Genomic DNA, 23,695 nt, shown 5'->3' with positions numbered 1-23,695 from the left:
CAGGAAAAAAGGTCACTGCTCCCCTCTACTCATCACTCAGAGTATTATAGAGTACAACGCCCCTTTTGGTATGTACCTCACAAGCAGTCTACAACTGGAAAGGCTGCAGAAATACCTCACAAAGAGGATTACCGGCCTCAAACAGATGCCCTACGCAGACCATCTCAAAAAACTCCAACTTTACTCAGTCGCACATCGCCTACTCAGAGGTGATCTCTTCCTAACATACAAAGCTATGTCAAACACAGAGCTGTTGGACATGCTCCACTTAAAGAAATCCCAATCCCTCTGAGCTACATGCTCTAGGGACCTAAACCTTGTCACTACAATAAACAGAACATGCTGGAGGGATAGATTCCTGTCCGAGACTTCCTATACTCTGGAATAAACTACCTATCTATATCAAACAAAGCTCCTCATTAGGACTCCAAGAAAAATCTTGATGACTGGATGTGAAATAGGAAATGCACCCTGGGGATCAATCTCTGTGGCTCTGCTCGGCAGGGGCACAGGAAAATAATTTTCTTGGGTGGCGAAAGCCAGGGTACCATTTTGGCTAGGCTTATATAGGCCCTAGGGCCAATAGCCTAGTACCCTACCTATGAACCTGTGTGGAGTACTTGGTGAACAAGGTGCTGTTTAATTTAATTATGGCTTTATTTTCTGGATACAGACAAGCCAAATACTGTTCATCTTCTTGTGACTGTGCTGCTTTTCAAATTGCATTATTTTGGTTGAGTGAAGTCTGCTAATTTTGTCCAAAAGAAAATAAAATTGTGTGCTGATGCAACCTGCAGCCAAAGTCTCATGTTGAAAGACTGAAATGGTGAACTAATTACATTTGAAATACTGCAATTACTCCTGTTTTGGATATTGCATTACTAGAATAATGTAACAACTTCAGGGATGTGAGAGATGCAGCCTTAAGAATAAACTTTTATATGCATATTAAATACTGGAGCTCAGTATTTTAACATCCTGACAAGAGAAGAATTTGTTTCCTAACCCAGAAGGACAGCCAGTAAGTGTCATTCCAATATTATGTATCTCTCTTATTAGGACTGAACTGCAATACAAATAGAGTGGCTAGGGAAAATGAAAGGCAAACTTTCTGCCTAGATCCCCATGGGCACCAGCATCACATGCAACTTAGCTCCCATCATTAGGAGACTAAAAAATATTGTAGATGTAACTTGATAAGAGAAGCTCACAGAGATGTGCTAAGGTTTTGTGCAGCTGCTGGTTACAGTGAACATTGCCTTGCTTTCCTATTTTGCAAACTTTTTTTATTTCTGCATAGTAAGACCCTATGCAAAACAATTCACACATTTTGTGCTGATAAAACATTTTTACGGGTAAAATGTGTGCCAAACAATAAAATTTGGTGCTTCTGTTGTATGGAGGCGTGTATTGCAATTGATTTTATCTTTTTTTATTCTAAACACAAAACAGCTCCAACTGCCCGGACTTTCAATCAGTTAACTCCCGAAGACAGCAAGCATAAACTGGGGTAGGTACAGCTGGTTGTATCCATGTTTTGGAGTGACAGCTGGAAAGCAAGCCTTCTGCATGTGGCAATCTTGGGAGACTTGTCGAGTCTTAGTTTTTCTGAAAAAGGAGCATGTGTTTATAAGTACATTGTCAACTTAGTATTCAGTGTCCCCTTGGTACACTAACTCCTTTAACTAACATTTACATTTAAACCTTGTTCACATAACCATAGCACAGGATCACTCAGTATGGCTTCTACCTTGACGACGAGGGAATAAGTAATAACGATATTTGAATAGCTGTACGGCTTTTAAAAGCCCCCATAAATACAGGGGTATACGTAGTAGTGTATGTAACGATTGGTTGCATATTTGTGTACTAGTATATGATACACATTTACGTGAAAGGAGTATTCCCATAAATTAAAGAGGTGATAACGTGACATGGGAGGTCTCAGGGTTACACCCAGTAACGCTTCCAAGGCTGCAGGCATACTGTCGCTAGGTTGTGAAGCACCTAAGAAAGTTTTAAGAAGCTGGGACCCCATAATTTCCTCATACAAACAAAAGATGGGACACATGCATTAACCTTTGGTTGCTCATGTTCACGTATTGCGTCTGCGCCTCTAAGTATTAAAAATCATGGCAGGGAGTCCAAAAAGGCATGCCCTCTTACTTTTCAGTAAAATACAGTTTGGATGTATGATAGGGAAACTTTGATACCCAAGTACGGAGCTGTAGACCTATTCAGATCAAAGCTAGTAACACAGCTATTTGACTAGCAAGGTCCATATAGAAATGGATGGAAAGTGCAATCACATTGGCTCCGCACAAACGGCACTGCCAATATAGCATTTCAGAGTCCCTTGCATTATTAAAACGTGCAATAAAGAAAACTCAATAGCTTCTACAAGTTTGAGCATTGTTCCACTGCAACACAATTTAAAAGCAAGCTTAGAGTAGAGTAACTCTGTGCCCGTGTCACATATTTAACCAAAACAGGCACAACAGCAAAGTAGTTAGTGCGTGACTTTGCGGAGCTACAGTAAAATAAATACAATAATGCTTGAATGGCAGGACCAAGTGAGATTACATGATGACACAGCGTTTGACTAAATTCTTGTACCTTGAACATATATTTCTGTACTCTCGTAATAAAAACCAAATCCAACTTTTATTGCTCCGAAATACAGAAAAGCAAACAAAAGACTTTATTAGAACTAACAGACATCTAAATATATTCCAACCAACAAATAAATGGCATCTGACAACAATCTCACAACACTAAGATCTTACCATAATTACAACCAAGAAAACCAGTGGAACTTCCTAACGACTACGCCCAAACCAGGGTGATTTCTCCAGTAGCGATCCAAACAATAGGTGCCCAGAATAAATAGAGGGATCCAGTAGCAGGTAAAATCTGCAAATATCAGCAGAAAGAAATGAAACACCTGCTGCTGAACCCTCTACTTATTTGGGAAAAACAAAAATAAATTAGGTCTGGGGTGGAAGTGTTATGCAAGTGGCTCAGATTGCGAGAATCCAGTTGGCTGCACAACTTGGTTTAGCAAATGCTTACAAAGATGATTTCTTTTAAAAGTTTAATGTCACCAGCATGTAATACACACTGAATCTTAAGTATACCATGGAGAACAAGTATGCTTATGATTTCAGCGTGTTTTACCATTAACACATTTATAAATCTACATTAAAGTTTCTTGCGGCACTGGAAGGCACTCAGGGTTAACAGAATGAAATTCCTATCATCTCATAGCACACTCGGATGTAAGCAAAGAGGTGCCATGAGATGGTAGTCGGGGTTAATGAGTTAAGATGAGCTCTTCTGCAATTACAAATTAATTTTTTCCCCATGGATTTCTGGGAAACTTCCAAATGATTCAGGCAAAGGAAATCTGTTACCAGTTTATATAATTTTTCTGTGATGAACAATGTAACATGAAATGTGCAACAGCAAACCTTTGTAGGTGTGGGGATGGAGTAGCCAGAAAGTGCTACTCCTAGCATGTTTATTCATATTTCCCTATCTAAATTACTGGAAAAGCCTAAATTTCAGATTTTACACATTTTACAAATGTTTTTTTTTCAATAAATAAGCAGCAACATAATCCCACAAGTTAAAGCTTCTGTGACATTTCATGAAAATTAATATGATATCCAGACAGCTATTACTATTTTAAAAAAGTGAATCTAATAATAAAATCTCACCTCATCAGGAAGCCGCTGGGCAGCACTATCTGTAACTCTATTGAAAATTTTTTGCACGGCCGGTATCCGGATCAGAAAAACAGGCCTCACTGTTGTAGCTACTGAAACCAACAAGTGGCATGCAGACAGCAGTAACTTCTCTGGCACCTGTGAAGCAAACACATGATGGCAAAAAAATAATACTGTTTAGTACAGAAACTGGCTTAAGAAGTGATACTGCAAAAAATGTGGAATGCTACATTGCAAGACTTAAATCCAGAAAATTGTAATTCCTTAAAAATCATATCTCAGCTAATATATAACTGAACGTACCAGGAAAAACTAAATTTCAGTCTTTGAAGGGAAACACAACCTGACATCCAAACTTCAAAGTACAAAACCAGCTCATTAAAGGGGGCAGGGGCTTGAAACAGACAACATGGATCTGGCATTATGGTCCGTTGTTGTCTTCTCTGTCTGGCTTCAACCTATGAGAGAGTCCCAAGCCACATAAAAATCCTTGGGAGGAATTGAGGAAGGATATTACGCAATATGGTGGGAGACAAAGGAAGCCCTGTATCTGAAAGTTGATGTCCAGCTTGTAATGAGACACAAAGGTGCAACGCCTACCCAAGTAGCTTTTGCGCAGATCTCGTTGAAGGAACTTCTGGAAAAGAAAGCCGCTGAAGTTGCCACAGATCTAGTAGAATGACCCTTAGGTTTGCCAGGCAAGGTCAAGGCATAAGCAAAAGAAACAGTCAGACAGCCACTTGGATAATGTCACCTTCAACACAGAGCTGCCCAATCTGGATCTGGAAAAGGAAACCAACAACTGACTGGATTTTCTAAAGCTCTTAGGTTCAGGTAAAATCTCAATTGTCTATGCATATTCAAACAAAGCAGCAAGTATTCACCCTTGTTCAAAAAATTGTGGAAAATCACAGGAAGGTGAACAGATCTATCACAATTACTCTCAGAGGCTACCTTGGGCAGAAAAGAAGGATCAGTGCAGATTGAAACCCTATCTTTATGAAAAACCAAGTAAGGAGGGAAAGAATCAAGAGCTTGTAGCTGAAAACTCTAAGTCAAGTAACAGCCACCAAATAAAAGAAGTTATGTACTTAGCACAATGTTCCATCTGTGTTGTCTTTTTCGTTCTTCCTCGACATGTGGGTTTTGGATCAGACCTCAGATCCAACTTGGCTGCTTACAAAAGCTTAGACTTTGAAGCCTATACTCCTCTCTTACCCACAATGCCTCACTCCCTCCGGTTACCTCAGATTGAGTTTGCTGCTACCATGTTTACCAATGATATAAACGCACTGTACATCAACAGTGAAAGTTACCAACAAAAACAGCGAAAGAACAGGAGCTCAACAAAGATTAGAGATTCCTACAAACATGTCAGGTCACTCACAAAAGGACAGGGGAAGGAGGGAGGGAGGGAAGGTCAAGAAAGAAAGAAAGACAACACAGATGGAATACTGCTGTAAGTGTATAACTTCTTTAATCTGATTTTTCATTCTTCCTCGACCTGTGAGACAGAGCCCCCAGCTACAACAACCTTGGGTGGCCTTCATGGAAGGATACTCCAGAACACTGCAGAACCAAAAGCAGGTCTACTTCTGGACACAATGTTCAGTTTGCAGTGAGAAATGAAGGTGCGAGAATTAGACCACGGGGCAGGTGAACAAATATCAATAGAAACTTTACTCTAAAAGGCTTGGGAAGTTGCCAAAGATCTAGTAGAGTAAGCTTTTACTCGGTTAGGTAAAGAAACACCTTTGGATTCATAAACAAATGAAATGCAGTCCCTTAACCATTTAGCTAAGGTGGTCTTGGCAACTGGTTTACCCTTTTTTGCATCAGAAAAAGATACAAAAAGCTGGTCAAACCTCCTGAAAGATTTAGTTCCATCTAGATAAAACCCCAAACTGTCTGTGAATATCCACCAGATGGAGTGTGTATTCTTCTCTTGTTTTGGAAATGAGAAAAAAAGACCAGCAAGTTAATAGATTGAATAACAACAAACAGGGAAATCTGGTAGAAGACCAGAAGTAAATCCAGAAAACAACGAGGATTCCACACCGATAAAATTTATTGTGATCTATCTGTCTTAACGCCTCGGCCACAACAGCCTTCAACGAGTACAAAATTAATGAAAACACAATCCCATATATATATATATATATATATATATATATATATATATATATATATATATATATATACAATTAAAGACATAATAAAAACTGATTAGCATGAAATTTAAAGTAAACATTCCAATTTACTTCTCTATTTAAACCCACTGGTGACAATGTATTAAATTTAAGTATAAATACAGTTTCTTTGCAAAGTAAAATATTTTTAAGTAATCTTTCGTCCCCCTTCTTAATAAACACTTGTTCTAGAATGGTTGCTTGCAGTAAATTAGCATTGCCACTATGCTTTTCCATAAAATGCAGTGCTAAAGGACTTTCTAAAGTTCCTCTTTTAATGTCCCGAATATGTTCCTGCAACCTAATTCTGAATTTTCTTTTCATTTCCCCAATACAGAAAAGGTCACAGGGACACTTAAAGCAATAAATCACGCCCCCCATTGTATGGCACGTAAAACTATGTGGTTTGAATATTTTTCCATTAATCCTAGGAAAATTAGGTCTAATAAAAGAACACACATTACAATTGTAGCATGGTATAGTACCACAAGTTGATAAAGAAAGACCAGGTCTCATCGCTGGAGACATATAATACATTTTAATTTATTCCCCCGATTCTGTCCTCTCATAAGCTATATAGGGAACATCAGAACTAAGTTTGTATACAAATTCATCTTGTAACAAAAATTTCCAATAATATTTGATAAGGTCCCAAATTTCAGCACTTAAAAGTAGTCACAAAAAAGATTTTTTGTTTAATCGCCCTCCTTGTTACTTCAGTCCTGGAATTAATATTATTAACTTCTGTAATTTTGTTTCTACCTGTGGTGGTGGTGCTGCAGTAGCATTGTCGCCTCACAGTAAGATGCTGTCCGGTTCGATTCTCAGCTAGAGCGTCTTCTGCGTGGAGACATGCGTGAATGGGCGTACCTTCGTTGAAGGTTGTGCGTCAGGCCTGGCAAGCCGGTACGTAAAACTCAACTGCCAATCATTAGCGGACCGGAGTTCCACTGTGGCGACCCCTAACCGGGAAAAGCCGAAAGACGCAAACAAACTTCTGTAATTTTGTTTCTGCTGTTAGTTTCCCTATTCAAATTTAACTGTATTAATTTATCAATTGATTCACAAATTAAATTTTTACTATAGCCCCTCTGTAGGAACATATTTATTGATTTGTTAATTTGTTTCTCCAAATCTAAGCCATCATTACAAAGCCTGGATAACCTAATAATTTCCCCATAGGGTAAAGATTTCAATGTATGGGAGGGATGACAACTAGTCCCAAATAAATATTGGTTACCATCTACAAATTTCCGATGGATTGTAGTAGTGATAAGACCTTCGTTCCCTCCTGATAAGTGAATGTCTAAAAAGTTAACCTCCGTTCCACATTATAAGCCATCAAACTTTATATTGTATATATTATCATTTATTTCTGAAAAAAAGGTGGATACTGTATTTAGTCCCCCATTACATAAGAAAATCAAATCATCAATGTCACGAAAGTAAAACAAAACATTTTGTTGTACGAACGTATTAGTATAAATGTACTCCAGCTCAAATTTGGCCATAAACAGGTTGGCATACATGGGGGCAAGAGGTGCCCCCCATAGCCATATCTTTTAACTGATGGTAAATTCCCTGATTAAAACTGAAAAATTATTCAGTAAACAAAAATAAGTTAAATCAATAATATAGTGTGAAGTAGGACTATCGCCCAGAAAATAATGCAACGCTTGCACTCCATCACTGACTAATATTCATATATAGACTAACTACATCCAAGCTAACCCAAAACATGTTTTCTGTCCAAGATATTTTAAAGTCAAAGGAATCTTTAATGTAGGAATCAATTTTTTCTACAAAAGGTAACAGATGACCATGCATCACAATACCTATATTCTGTAAAAAAATAATTAACAGCAGAAACAATAGGGCATCCAGGAGAATTCGTAAAATTTTTGTGAAGCTTAGGAAGGCAATAAAAACTAGCTAATTGACAATTTTCCACATTAAATTTGGTATCAAGATCTCTTTAGGGAAAAATAGCCCAAATGTACACCTTCTCAATTAGTAATGTAACTTCACATACTTCATAAGTTGAAACATCGTTTAAATGTTGCATACACATATTATAATATTGAGTGTAGTGAAGCAATACAATCTTGTTACCTTTATCAGAAGGCTTAACAATTAAATCACTTCTGTTCATAAGACTTTTTAAAGCAAGCCATTCTTTTTTAGTCATATTATAACGCCAAGAACTTTTATGACATGTGTTAACAAGTTCTTGTATAGAGAAATTCACCATTTCTGAAAATTGTATTAGTGTTATTAGTATAAGGAGGTATAAATTTGCTCCGGAAATCAATACCCGTAGTATTCAGCAAAGAGTAAGCATTAGAAGTAGAAATATCAAACTCATCAAATAAACAGGAAAAGAAACTATCATTGCTATCAGTTTCAAAACTACATTCACAATTATGTTTATTCAGCCGCTCATCCTCTTGTGCAAAAAAACATTTCAAATGCAATTGTCTAACTAGTTTAAAAAATTCTTGTTTGATTAGATAAAGCCTAGGTGTAACAGTAGGTACAAATTTTAAACCCAAATGGAGAACAGCTATCTCCTCATTCGTTAAAACACATCCAGATAAATTAACTACATTAGAAACATTTGCAGATGTGAAGATAATGTTAGTGTTATTCAATTCAGTTCCATCTACCTCGTTTAAAGGTTTGTTTAGATTGCCCCTCATCCGCCAGAGAATTGAGACAAGTTCCTTTTTTTTTTTCCCCTCAAGTTAATAGATGGGTTTATATTGTTCTCAGTTGCCACTTTGGGAAGAAAGGCTGGATTAGTATGGAATGTCACTGTCCCTGTCAAAAATTAAGTAAGGGTATTTACAGGACAGAGCTTGCAATTCAGACACTCTTCTTGCAGAAGTGATAGCCACCAGAAAAACAGTTCTTTGATAAGAATTTCAAATCTATTTTGGCGGAGGGTTCAAAGGGAAGAATAACCAGAGCTTGTAAAATCATAGGTAGATCCCAAGGAGGTGTTGGATCTTTGACAGGGAGACAAAGAAGCAAAATCCCTATAAGAAAAGCCTTGCATAACCTAAATGAGGCCAAAGATGATGCATTTTCTCGGATATGAAAATTCAAAATGGCTGCCAATTTTCACAGTGGAATGACTGGTCCCCTCATAAAAAATATGAGCAAGAAAATCTAGGACTGCTGGGACAGGAGTGGTAAAAGGATCTAATTTCTGCTGCTTACCCCAAAACAGAAAATCTTTTCCATTTGCTCTTGTAAATTCTTCTAGTCGAAGAATTGTGGGAAGAGATCAGAATGTTTCAGACTGGGGGATGAAAGCCTGGCAAACCTAGCCCATCACTGGAACTGCAGGAACCATGCGGTTAGTTTCAGACCTAGGCAATCATGATAAATTTGCCTTGATGGATGGGATACTAGATCTGGATGAGGTTTGAAAATCCATGAAGGGCAAGAAAGTGAACTAGATTTGATGAGGCCAAAAGGGGACAATGAGGACCACTTTGCTCTTCAACCTGAATGCTTTCTGAAGAAAGTTGAGGAGCAACGGCAGAGAAGGAAAGGCATAAAGTAATCTGGGAGTCAAAGCATGGACCAGAGCATCTCTGGCCAACTGTCAATGAGGGGAGACCAAGGCGAAGAAACCTTTTGCACTTGTAAGGCGATGAGCAGAGACTGGAGCAAGGTCGACCCCATTTGTGGAAGATCACATTCGCCACAGACTGATTCAGGGACTACTCGTGAGGCATCAGTAAGACTTTGCTAAGCCTGTCCACTGCAATGTTGTGCTCCCCCAGAATGTGCATTGCAATCAGAAAGGGGTTGGTAGAGATAGTCCGCTGCCACACACTCATTGCTTCTTAGCACAGGGAGTAGGATCTGGTTCCCCATTGTTTGTTGATTACCAGACCACTTACACATTGTCCGTTTTGATCACAACAGTCCTTGAAGGGAGGAAGATGTGCCTGCAATGCTAAAAGGACCGCCTCTCATCTCCAGGACACTGATATGCAATTTGGTCTCCTGTGACGTCCACGTGCCTTGGACTGTCTGACCCAGAAGTGAACCTGCCCTCCACACCCACCTGGGAGGCATCCATGGGCAACATGGAGCTTGGGGGAATAAGAACAAAGGGGTGTCCTTGAACTTCTGGAGACTGATGCCACCAGAGGAGAGAATCACTGCACACTCGTGATAGGTTGACTGGATAGTTGAGGGGGTGAAGTAGTGACCACTAGACTGCTAAGGTCCACTGCAGAATTCTCATGTTTAAGTGTGCTGCTGGTAAAGTTATGGTGGCAGCCATGGAACCCACGGCCCTGAGTACTAGTTTGGCTGGAGGAACTGGGATTACCAAGATTTGTCTGACATGTAGTCTTAGGTTTGAAATCTTTTCCACAGTAAGGAAGGCCAAAGTCTTTGTAGTATCCAAATGAGCCTCTATAAAACTATGCTCTGAACTGGCTGAAGATTGGACTTTTGTATGTTGATAGTTCTGGCCAAGATAGGAGCGAGCTGTAACAGGTAGTTCATGGCTTGTGAGAGTAGATGTTTGGTTGGAGAGGCTAGAAGCCAGTCGTCTAGGTAGGGAAAAACATGGAATCTTTCCAGTCTCAGATGAGCTGCAACTACCACCTTGCATTTGGTGACCACCCTGGGGGCTGTGGTGAGAACAAAGGGAAGCGGCTCTGAACTGATGACTGGCTCCCAGACTGAAGTGTGGGTACCTTCTGGGGCTCCTGTCCATCTTAATGCGTAGTACACTTCCTTCAGGTCCACTCAGCACATACAGTTGTCCTTTTTCAAAATAGGTAGAATGGACTGGATCATGACCATCCTGAACTGTGATTTTTTACCGACCTTTTCAGGGATGTCCGATACAACATGGACCTGAGGTTGCCTGTGTTTTTTGGCACTAAAAAGAATCTGGAGTAAATGCCTGATCCAATCTGATCTGGCGGGACCTTCTGGATGACTTCAATCCCCATGCTTCTCTCAGGCTGGGTGGAACATCCGGGAGAGAAGTATTTGGTTTACGGAGTTTTGAAAATGGAATGAAGTATCCTCTGGATATGATCCTTTGCACCCACCGATCATTTGTGATGGCTAGCCAGGCTTTTGGGTAAAAGAATAACCCCTCCCCCAAACTTCCTCCACAGAACAGCAGCAGGGCAACATCTCAAGAGCGCTGAAAGAGCCTGCACGAGAAAGAATCCCAAGAACCTTGATTTTGCAGACCCCCCCCCCCCTGCCTTGTGGGCGGCATCTACCACTGCAAGTTTCAACCTCTGTCTCTGGGAAAATATTCCCCCTGAGACTCCTAAAATAGACCCTGAGATTTCTTGAAACAAGTCACACCTCCCCCGCTAATTCCTGGAAAAGAATCTTTGGGGTTAGAAAAAAAAAAAACGATAGCAGACAGGGTCTTTATATTTCTGGCAGAGTGTCTCTAACAGTGGGTCCAAAGACTGTCAAAAGAGGCACTGACGAAGGAAGCCCTGAAAGTTTCCACGAAGTCACACAAGTCACGCCACCACAAACACGCATGATGCCTAATGGCAATGCCAGAACCAGCGAACCTTTAGGTACCTCCACTGCATGGGAGATTAACCTCATGGATGCATTGGAAATTGTACAATGGCCAATCTAGAGGGAAAGGACCTCCTTTCCTCATTAGATGTGAACTCTAGGACCGAGCTACAGAGTTCTTTCATTAAATCCCTCTGTAGCCTAGTAAAATGGGAAAGGTAGTTCAAGACTCATAATATGAAGGAAGATGAGGCACAAATTCTCTTACCAAATCTGTCCATAGCCCTAGATTCCCTGTTACAGGGGATGGACAGAGGAGCTTTCTTGGGCCAGCTCCTCCTTGGTGGCTGCCGGAACAACCATAGCATCTACCATGAATCTCTCAAATCCAATGAGGTCAGCCAGGTTGACCACTGAGGAATTTGTCTGCATGCTTGGGTATAGGTTCTACTGTGTCCAGATCCTTCCAAGACCTGTTTGATACCACATCAACAAGTCCATCAGCTGCAGGGGGGGGGGCACAAGATACAGATGGGCTGGACCCAAAAGCCTCCAAGAACACTTTCTTCTGGGGTAGTTTTGGGAAGACCATACACCTCTTTGGCACAGGATTTCCACAATGTCTCCTAAGTAGACATCCTCGGGTGGAGATCTGGGGGACCCTTCCCATTCCTCGAAATCAGTGTCTTTAGTGACCGATTCCTCTGGGGAATCCAGATGTCTCCTTTTGCACCTTTTCTTCTACGGAATCTCTTCACTGGGGTGCTCTGGGGAGAAGTTGGGAGAGATCTGGGGTTCCAAACGTGGAAGTACTTGCAGGCTTTGCTGGGCCAGCTGTCCCGAGGGGGGGAATTGTGAAGCCTCAGAAGCGGTCTCCAAGGGGATAAGAAGTGGATCTAAAAGGGTGGAAGCTGAGGATCTAATGGGCATGGAGAGAACTCTCTCCACCACCTCGAAAGCAGAGTGGGCTGGAGAAACTAAAGATCATCCTCTCTAAGCTAAAACTACCAGGACCAGGGGATCCTGAAATTCCTCCAGCCCTGCGGTCTGACAGGAAAGCCCAAGCTGAGCTAACGCCGATGCTCCAAGGGGAAGAGACTGCTCCAAAAACTGGAGCGGACGTTGAGGCATCGGCTCAGAGCACTCTCCTTTTACACAGTCGGGACTGAGCGAGTCAGGGAAGGTGCACGGGTCGAAGTGAGACCCACTATCAGCTCAGACACAATGGCTCTCAGGGCATTCAGATCCCAAGGTTCCGAAGCAGCAGGTCGGATCAGAGAACTAACTAAAGGTCAAAAACCAAATCAAAGGAAGGTGCTGGCAGTACTGATAATCAGGAACAAAGCACCAAGTGAGCCAACGAAGATGCAAACAATTTATTAGGCTAAAAACAGCACTCCAAAGCTTTGGAGTGCTGTTTTTAGCCTAATAAACTGTTTGCATCTTCGTTGGCTCACTTGGTGCTTTGTTCCTGATTAACTAACTAAAGGTCTAAAGGGTGACTGTCCACCCACGGTCCTTGGAGAAAACTGGGCTGGTAAGATCCCCATCTGGATCTGTGTCTGAAAGATTGTGGGTAGACTTGACAGAAGATGCTCTGGAAGGTGGTCTAGACGAGATGCTCGGAGACCTCTCTTTACAGGACAAACCTGCGGTAGGAGGAGGGCGCTCCAAAAAGCAAAGGAGGGCTGAGGAGAAGAATGTACGGACTTATTCGGACCCTAACTTCTGGTATCTGATGCCTTAGGAGCCTTGACTGGAGGCTCATCCAAAGATGAGGAAGCAGACTTCCCTGGGGAACGTTTTTTTTTGCTTTCCATGTCTTCAGTTCTTTTAAGGAAGGTGCTGAGCCCCTGAAAAAGAACCTGCTGACAGGGCCGAAGTAGGTAAAATGTCCTTCAAAATAAGCCTGCTCCTTCTGTCAGCCACTGCTCTTTGATGGAAGCCTTTGCACATGGTACAGGAGGCTGCCACGTGAGCAGGTCCGATACAATATGTGTACTCCCTGGGAGCATCAGATAAGGGAATCTTGTGCCCACAGGAAGTGCATTTCTTGAAACCTAAAGGTTCCTCAGACATCCCAAAAGTTTAGAGAAGAAAGGAGAAAAAAAGAGGAAAGACAGCAATTCCTGCCAAGAGCATGCCAGCGGATGCAACAAAGACACACTAAACTGAACTAGCGTTTTTTTTTTTTTTTTTTTTTAAATAAAACAGAGTCAGAGGGTAGGGTACAGAAGACTAAGGGAAGCTACACTAAAAGAAGAAAAAACCACAACTTACACCTGATGAAAAACTTTTTCTTCTTCTAAGAGTGGCAAATGAGACCAGAGGTAACCATGGGGAAGTGAGGCATTATGACTAGGGGAGCAACTCGAGCTTTGGAGCCTAAGCTTTTGTAAGCATCCGATTCAGATCCGAAACCAACAGGTTGAAGAAGAATGAAAATGACATCGGATACAAAGCTTTCCAAGATAAAAATTTGAAGTATGAAGTAGGAGATATCAGATGACATAATAGTTAAGGTCTTCACCTCTCATGCTCAAGGTATAAGGGTCGATACTGACTTCTGACCAGTGCCTCTTTGAAGTTTGCATGTGGCTCCTTGCTTCCTTGTGGGGTTCCTCCCACCTTTGAAAAATATGGTAAGATTTTCCTTGTTAAACTCACCTAAGAATGGAGCTGTGGGGAGCAGCATATATTCTAAATGATGCCATATACAGGGAATAGTCAAATAGAACAAACTCTTTGGACATCTACTGTGGTGCACAGTATCCTCAAAGATAGCAGAACAAGGATCACAGACTGCACGCTGTCTGTGGCTGGGCTAGCCAGTCAATGGTATATAATATGGCTCTAGGCGATTCAGTTGTGATGACTAACATTGTGAAAATGGGCATGGGAATTCACTGGTGATAAGTGGGTTGAGTATCTTGCTTCCATGTAAGGGTGGGAAGGTTGTATGTGCCCCTATTGCCAATGTGTGCCCACCATAAAGCCCATCAGCCCTGGGTCAATAAAGCTACTAGCTTGACGGTGTCCACTTGCCCAGCTTGGGTTACCTGGGACAGCTCCGTTGAGTAAAAGCTGGACTTAAAACCAAATCACCCTGCCAAATACTAAGAATTGATGCACTCAATGGGAGGATGAGGCTTGGAAGCGGATGACATGATGGTAATAAGGCTGGACATCCTCTGTATCCAGGAGAGAAGATGGAAAAGCAGTACTGTAAAGCCACTCGATTTGGGATCCAGAGGCTACTACTCAGGAGGACAGGCTAGAAATGGCTTGGGAATTGTGGTAAGGGAGAGGCTTCAGAAGACAGTGAGGGATATCATCAGAATTAGTGCCATACTCACAGCAGTTAAGAAACAGTGTAATATTAGAGCAATACTCAAGCTCAGCCTATGCTTCACAGCAGGGTTATGATGGTGAGGAAGAGACTGCATTCATACAGCAGTTGCAGGATGTACTAAATACAGCAGGACATCATAAATTGGTGTTGATGATGGTTGACTTGACTGCACATATTGGGACAGAGAAAACAGGATACGAGGACTGCCTGGGTCTACATTGGTGTGGCAACAGGAATAAAGGCAGAGAGCCCAATCTACACCTTCTGATTGTGTGATAAATGAAGTGGTCGCCAACACATGTTTCAGAAACAGAGAGTGTCAGTATCAAATACAAAAGTAGTCAACATACCACTCGGGTAGACTTCCTCCTGGTAAGGAAAGGGCACTGGAATAGAATCAGTGATTGTAAAGTCATCCCCAGTGAAACAGTCAGCCCACAGCATAAACCACTTGATGCCACAATCAGCTACAAGCAATGGTCAGAAAAGGCTCAAAGTCAACAGACACCAGGCTGAAGATCTGGAAGTTGGCTGGAGAGAAAGCACAACAGTTTAAGGAATCATTCAGGGCTCTAGCACCTCAAGAGGAGGAGGAGGAAATACGTTGAGTTGAAGAATGGCAGCGCTTCAAAAAAGCATGTGTAAGGGCCACAGAACAGATATGTGGTCAAGCAAAGTATGGAAATAAGGTACGTAAAGAAAGCTGGTAGTGGAATATAGACATCCAGTAAGTTACCTTAAGAAAGGAATGCAGGAAAGGGAGATGGAAAAGATGCATCAGTTTAAGAAAGAATACTAGCTGGCTAACAAAAAGGCTAAGGAGTGATGCAATAGCAAAGAACAAGGCATCAGAAGCACTCTACCAACTTCTGGAAAGTGACTCAGTGGATGGCACAAAAACTATGAGGTTGCAAGGCAAAGACAAAGATGGTCAGACACAAGGGATGCCTGCAACAACCTTCTCATCAGTCCGCAGGACATCAAAAGCAGATGGACTACTTCCAGCAACTTAATGAAGAAAACCCCACAGAAACTGTACTACCCCAGACAGCCTACTGTGACAGTAGAGAAGCCCACCATAGAAAAAAGTAAGAAACGCACTAAGGAAAATGAAGTCAGGGAGAGCAACAGGCTGAGCTTAGGTCACAGTAGATATGACTGAGAATCTGGGTGAGATAAGAAAAGGCTCCTCATAGTAGTACGGAGAGAAAAGTATAACAAGGGAGAAAGATGGCGACAAATAACACCCCAACCCCATGTAGAAAATAGGAAAAAGGAGGTTGATAATGAAGTAGCAGAAAGTTCAACAGTGGGGTGGGGTTGGCAAGGACTTGTAACATGAAAGGAAAATCTGAGGGAAGAAACTGAGCCTGAAGGGGAAGGCGCAGCAAAAATGTACCTTTCAGAAAAGCTTTGGAAATTTTTCAGAGCAGCCAAGGGAACATCCGTACCCTACCAACATGAAAATTAGAAATAACTGCCAGTTGCACCCTAACCATACAAAACCTAGAGCCTGAATTAAACTTGGCAAGAAAATCTAGAACGGACTCTAAAGGAGCAGAAAAAGGAGCAAAACTTCAAGATTCTGACCACACTGCAAAAGTCTCCATTTACTGGAATACACCTCCCTAGTAGACAGTTTGTGCATATCTTGTCCTTGTCCCAAAAGTTAGACAGCTTGAGATCCCTGGCCATTAAGGGAGCTGGAGAAACCATGTAGTTTGAGGGACTCCAGATTGGGAGGATCCAGAACTCAATGGAGTACCACAGAAGAGACTATAGAAAGTGGAATCACACTTAAGGTAATGGAGCTGAAAATCACTGTCGCTCTGCAATGGGCTGTCCTCTGAAGAAATTTGAGGATCAGAGGAACTGGGGGATAAGCATACAGAAGACAGTCTCTTCTGGGTGACTGTCCGTGAGGAGAGGCTAAGGGGCAGTAGCTGCTGCACTTAGTGTTAGAAGGGGGGGCCAAAAATGATTGCAACACTGAGTGCCCCAGCTCTGCAAGATCCGAGCTATATCTCTTGGACTTGGAGACCACTCATGAGGAAGCAGAATGTTCCTGTTCAAGCCAGGATGCTGTACTTCCCCAGGATGTGCACTGCAACTAGAAACTGTTGAGATGAGATCGCCGACTGCCAAATCTACATGGCCTCCCAAAAAAGAGAATAAGAAAGACCTGCAAAGCAAGGAGGGGAGCCGTGATCTCTAGGATGCTGATGCGAAATGTTATTTTCCACAGAAGACCAGGACCCTAGAACCGTACTCAGTTTGAAATGCCCCACACACAAAAAAGATGCTTCTGTGATGACTGTGGCCACCGAACTGGAAGAATAATCTCTTATTGGTCATGAAGGAAGAATGTAACCACCACCAAATCTGATCATGACACACCTTTGTCAATCTTACTAGAAAGTCCACTGGATGGGTCAAGCACGACAACTGCACTGCAAGAGTCCATTGCACAGCCCTGATGTGGTACTTCACTACAACCCGATTAAAACTGCCATGTGGCTTAGGCGTTTCAAGATTGTATGAGCGGGAGGCTTTGAAAGGGCAAGCACCGACACTGCCTGGGATTCAAAGGCTGATCACTCGAACTTGGGAGCCTGGGAATTTTACTAATACTAGCCAAATGGCAACCTACGAACTGTAATGTTTGAGCAGGTTGCAGACTCTCTTTTACAAAACTGATCATAATCCCTAATTGGACATATAACTGGAGTAAGGTATCGCTAGCTGCGAATAGTGATGCTCTCATGGGGCAGTGAGCAGCCAATCATCCAGGTACGGAAAGACCTGAAAATCCTGCAGCCAGAGCCAGGCTGCAACCACTGCCATGTACTTGGTAGACATCCAGGGACAGTAGACACACTGAATGGCAGGCTGCAGAACAGACAATGATTAGCCACAGACAGATGCACAAAAACATCCTAGAGAGACCCTTATTCTTGATAAGACAGTAAATGTCCTTGTGGTCCATCAAGAGCATGCAGTCATCCTTCCTCAACAGAGGTAGAATGGACTGTACTGTGGCTATCTGGAACTTGGGTCTGTTTCACAAAGGGATTCAATTTAAATCCAGAATAGGCCTGAGGTCCTCACTCTTCTTTAGTATAAAAGAACCCTGAGTAGACCCCAGATCCTCATTAGTCTGGTGGGACCTCTTAGATGCCAATTTATCAGCAGCTTCTGAACTTCTGCTGCTGCCTGCAGTCTCTGATAGGGTGGAACAAATGGGAAGTGTCTGTAATGAAGACATTTCTAAAACGGGAATGGTACATAGCCTCTGGATATTAACACTCAACACCTATGAGTCTGAGGTGATGACCTCCCAAGCTTGAGTGAACGGCCAAGCAACCCCTAGGCTGCCTCCACAGCAGAACAGTCAGGCAACACTTCAGGACTGCTGAAAGGACCTGCCAGAGAAGGCTTTATGGAAGTCCTGATTTTGAAGACCCCACTCCCAGCTGGCAAGAACAATCTAAAAGAGCATCCTGGGAAGACTGCTGCGACTTTCTGAAAGACACATTTGCCCCTTTTCTGATTCCACGAGAAAGTTCACAAAGGGGCAGCAAAATGTACTCCTGTGGTGGACAGTGTCTTTTCTTGTTTACTCCCAAGTAAGTGTCTCCATCTTTGGCTCAAACAAGGAAGAGCCATCAAAAGGGAGTTAATAAAGGATATCTTGATGCAATCTGCACGGTTATGCAGTCGAATCTAAGCATGGGATTGTATGCCAGTGCCAGCTGCACGGGATCCTCCATCGGCTGCATTCGAAGTGAGCACCATAGAAAAGCTGGCAATAGACAGCAGAGTAGTGTCTTCTGGATCTCTGGAGACTGCTGCACGTTAACATTCCTTGATACTTCAGCCATAAGATAGTGCTCAAATCTGGTCAAGTTAGATAAGTAGTTCAGTGTCCTCAGAGAAAATGTCACAGAGACACAAGATTGCTCCCCTACACAGTCCAAAGGCTGAGACTTTCTGTTCAAGGGATTGACGACTCTCGAGAGAACATCCTCTCCATGGAGTCAAAGATGGAGGCAGATGCTGGCCTCCTGGAGCCAAAAGTCCCAGTATTGAAAGACATCAGAGATGCACCAGAGTCTGGGGAGCTACTCCTCGCTTTGACATCAAGGGCAGAGATGAGCTGTTGAACAATGAAAGTCCTAGCAGGAGGGACAATCCTAAAGCTGGGATTGTCAACCCAGACAAACACCAACCTTGATGTCATGGCTCCAATGGTCTGATCAGTTCAGACACTGCTGGAGTCAAAAAGACCAAGGTAGGAGCCAGAATTAAAGATGGTCACACTGTCAGATCTGATCCCAAGGATGGGAGTATAGCCAGGCCAGAGGATGGGAAACTAGGGTGATGGAGCTGTGTCCTGGGAAGAGTTCCCAGACACTAAGGGATAAGTCCTAATTGCATCAGGGTCTACAAAAAAAGGACCTCATCAGCTGCTCCAAGTCTGATGCGTTAAAACAGCCAATGACCTCGATGACTGAGTGGACGAAGCCATCAATGGAAGCTTGGAAGGTTGCTCAGAGGACGAGGAACCCGACTGCCAGATCCTAGCAGGAGAACCTCAGAAACAGATGGGAAAGGAGAACACTCTCTGGTGGGGTGGACAGGGAGAAGGGGAAGTTACCCAACCTGATGGAGCTCCTTTTACCAAAAAAGGGCTCAGTATGCTATGGTCCAAAGATGGAGCCTTGCTCACAGTCAGCATAGACAGCAATCAGCTGAAGCTCTGAGGAGTCAGAGCCAAAGCCAATGTCAAGTTAACCGGGGCACCCAAAGACCATGGAGCCCTCAGGTCTCATGAGCCAGAAGTGGGACCAGGTGTGGAGGCAGAGAAGAACCTCATACGATCCCCTCTTGAGGTCTTGGAGTCCTTCGAAATGTGGTACGTCTCAGATCTAACTTTCAGACAGAAAACCCACCAGGTGGAGGAAGGCCCTTAATGACTAATTTTGCCTTCTCGTTAACTGCCTGAGACCTGAACACCTCGCAGATGGAACACGAGGAATCAAAGTGGGCAGCCCCCAAACAGTAAACGCATTTCTAGTGCACATCTTGAGAAGGCAGTTTGTGCCCAACAAGCTACACATTTTTTAAAACCCTTATCTTTGATAAGGCAGCCCACACACTACACACAGTAAGAAACGCAATACTAACACTTTACAATTACAGAAACAACAGACTCAAGCATGTAGGAAACGGCTGCTACTAACTATACGCAATAGTACAATAAACCCAAGCCTAATTTGCCTAACCTAACACCTAAACTAAACCTATCTTAAACACAATTAAAAAAAAAAGGGTAAGGGAGAAACAACCATAGGAAAAAATGTAATACACAAAGTATTGAAAGGATATGTTTTTGCAGAGTCACGGATCCAGCTGCCGACAGGAATGGGGGGCAAACTTGACTGGGGGATCTGTTGAGGAACATGCGACTGTGGGTAGAGGAGGTGGAGCCTGGTGAGTTGAGGTTTGAAGGATTTGGTCGGTGTGGGCTCCCTAGAGGTTGACATTATCACATGTACAATTAACACCCATTCCCCATCTCAAACCATGCCCTGAAAAAGCACTGCCAATACCAACCTCTTAATATACAAACCACCAACGGTATCACCGGCAAATGGCAAGCCCATAAGAATATGTCACCAGAGCTTATTCAGTCCTAGCTTTGAAAACCACTGCAGCAATGCCTTTTGACAGAAAGAAATGAAAACTGATACATACACAGTTCACATAGTTTAAGAGGAAAGTACAGTTGTGTAAGATCTTACCACAACAGCAAAGGTCTCATTTCTCACTGTTGCAGTATTTTTTACAAATGGGATATCTTGCTGAGAAGCCAAATGTCTGACCAGCATACCAAAGCTTCAGATGCTTCCAGGCGAAGTACATCAAATGTATGTTCTATGTTCAAAGAGTAGGGTACACAAGTGACTTATGAGCGCCTAATCCTCAGAATTGAATTGCCCCACAAGAGCCAGAGTAACCCAAGAGGAGAAGCAAGAACATATGCATCCAGGAAGGAAATGAAAGAAGGATCCCTCAGTCAAAGGAAAAACAGGGCGAAGGTGGGAGGGACAGAATACTGCAACAGTGAGAAGCAGGACCTTTACTAAGCCAAAAAAAAAACAGGGAACAACTGTGTTTCTTAAGCTCAGAAACTCTCTTGGTGGAAGTAAGGGCTACAAGCAAGATAGATTTCCAAGTGCAATGCTGTAAAGAAGAGATGGCAGACTCAAAAGGAGACCGTCGTTTTTTCAAAAACAAAAGTATGATCCCAAGGAGGAGGAAAATCAAAAACTGCTTAACTTCATATCTAGAAGCCAGTTGTGGATTCAAAGGCAAACAAGTAGAAACGGCAGACAAATGAACATTAACAGATAAATATGCCAGGCCAGAATTGAGCAGCTCACACTATTTGACACTTGGTAACCGGGAAAGTCCGACTAGGTCAGAAACCCATTTTCAGCAGAAGCCTGAGGAGAAAAGCTCCAGTAGAAAAATACTGTAAAGATATTAACATAAGCTATGCATTTAGTACAAAGTTTACAAATCTAGACAAGGGCAAAACAGACAGCTGATGTTTATATTACATTTAGCATAACATTTTCAAAAGAACAAGCAAGGGTAGTGGCAGTTTTACAGAAAAATAAGAATTAGCGAAATAAAATAAGCTTGTAAAAGATTTAATGGAAGAAGAACGAGTTATAAGGGAGTTTAGAATTAAATGGCACAGGGCAGCATAAAAGAAGAGATGAGGAGCTACAATGGAGTTTAGAATTAAACACCAGGACACAAGGACTAAAGGAATAGAAAGGACAAATACATTGCTTGAGAAAGTAGAAAAGTTATGGAGAAAGTTAGTAGAAAAAAGAAGTTATGTCTTACCATAACATTCCATCCGAGTTGTTGATCTTCTTCCAGTCATCACTGATGGGTTCGGTTCCAAGCCCTCGGGACAGAGTCAGCCTTATACCAAGCTTGCATGCACCAAAAAACTCTTGAGATAAGCTGCTACCACAATGCCCTTTGTCAGTTACCTCAGATCGAGTTTGCATGCAACAAATAGAAGAATAAGTCAGAGGCCATCTCTGCGCAGAAACCCTAATACACCACAAAGACCTAGAAGATCCGCCAGGAACCTTAGGAGGGGGTCGGTGGGAGGGTGTGATGACTGGAAGAAGATCAACAACTCAGATGGAACATTATTGGTAAGACATAACTTCTTTATCTGAAGTTGTTAATCTTCTTCCTGTTCATCACTGATGGGACCGAGTCCCCAGCTACTTGAAGAACCTGGTTGGCCCTTATGGAAGAATATTCCTTAGAACCATAGAACCAAAGGCTATTCTTCCCCTGGAGATCAGATCCAATTTGTAATGCTTGATAAAAGTGAGGGGCTTAGTCCAAATGGCAGCTGCACAAACGTCATCCATGGAGGCCCTAGAGTGGAAGGCAACATATGCTGCAATAGCCCTAGTTGAGAGAGCTTTGATTTGGCCAGGCTTCGATCCCTCCGCAAGTGAATATGTGAAGGCAATGCAATCTCTGAGCCATTTAGATAAAGTAACTTTCGATACTGCACCTCCCATTCTAGGTCCCGCAAAGGAAATGAAAAGCTGGTCTGACTTGCGAAAGGATTTAGTTCTGTCCAGATAGAAACGTAATTGTCTATGAACATTCAAGGAACGTAGACAGTATTCTTCCTTCTTAGAGTAATTTTGGAAGAAGACAGGGAGCTCAATGGACTGGTTTAATCGAAAAATCTGAAACCACTTTGGGGAGAAATGATGGGTTAGTACGAAGTGATACTCTGTCCTTACGAAAGATCAGATATGGGATCAATACACAATGCTTGTAATTCAGAAATTCTTCTGGCTGAATTTATAGCCACCAGAAATAAGGATTTCCATGACAGGAATTTTAGATCACATGTTGCAGCCGGCTCAAAAGAGGGCAGAGAGAGACTGCAGAACCCAGGACAGATTCCATGCCTCCACCGGCTGTCTGATGGGAGGCCTGCTGTGGAAAATACCCCTGATGAAGGTCTTGCAAAGGCAAGAGGAAATAAATGGCACGCCATCAGACCAGTTATGGAAGTTAGAAACAGCTGCTAGATGGACTCGAACGGTGGAAGCCGAGACCCCCTTGTCGAACAGTTCAGCCAGATAATGAATAGTGGCTACGGGGCTGAGAAAGTGCAGTCATCACATTTGGGTTATCTGCTTGTAGTAGCCTTCAGTCGGCCTGATTAACAAAGTCATGTGTCCTGCGTCTGTTGCTGTCTCATCTTCCATGACGTCAGGTAGTCAGGGGTATAAAGCATGCAGCCGACGCAATTACATAAGTTTTTCTTGCCCCAGATGTCAGGTGCCCCCATAACGGGAAGCAATTATATATGCAAGGTTACACCTCCAACAAAAAGCAAATAAACCAAAAAGCTTTAAGCATAGAAAGCAAGAATAGAAGTATAGCCAACAGAAGTCAGGGGGCTGGAGGGAGCGTAACTAGGACTGCAACAGTGAATACACTAACATCTACATTTATGGTAAGTGTACACAACTGTACTATGTTCTTCGTGTTTCACTGTTGAAGTCATCACATTTGGGTAGATTCCCAAAGCTAAGAATGGGAGGAGGAAATTGGATAGCATTAGGACCACCTATAAAGCCCTGCAAGCCTGCAGTGGCAAAGCCAGCTCTGGATTTAAAAGAAACTGGCAAATAGTAATGCTTGGTGAAGGTATGTACAGAACTCCAGGTAGAAGCTTTTAGGCTGTCGCTGGAAGGGACACCTCTGAGAAAGGCTGTAGAGGTAGATGCAGCCCTGGTTGAATGTGGTCTTAATCCCCTGTGGGGTAGGTTTTC

General features: G+C 42.6%; 1 protein-coding gene across 1 annotated transcript in view; it reads right to left on the bottom strand.

Annotated features, from left to right (window-relative positions):
- The window catches only part of XPO6 (exportin 6), a gene marked incomplete in the record, with an annotated part of 1,798,279 nt that overhangs the window by 727,741 nt on the left and 1,046,843 nt on the right, over window positions 1–23,695 (bottom strand). Inside the window, 1 exon segment of the mRNA XM_044089811.1 lies at window positions 3,720–3,866. Coding sequence (XP_043945746.1) covers window positions 3,720–3,866 — 147 coding nt within the window.

The sequence above is a fragment of the Protopterus annectens genome, chromosome 12.part0, assembly GCF_019279795.1.
Source record: "Protopterus annectens isolate FY-2018-M chromosome 12.part0, PAN1.0, whole genome shotgun sequence".
Classification (NCBI taxonomy): Eukaryota; Metazoa; Chordata; order Ceratodontiformes; family Protopteridae; genus Protopterus; species Protopterus annectens.
Note: the sequence above shows the minus strand (reverse complement) of the source record. Positions and strands in the feature narration are given on the sequence as shown.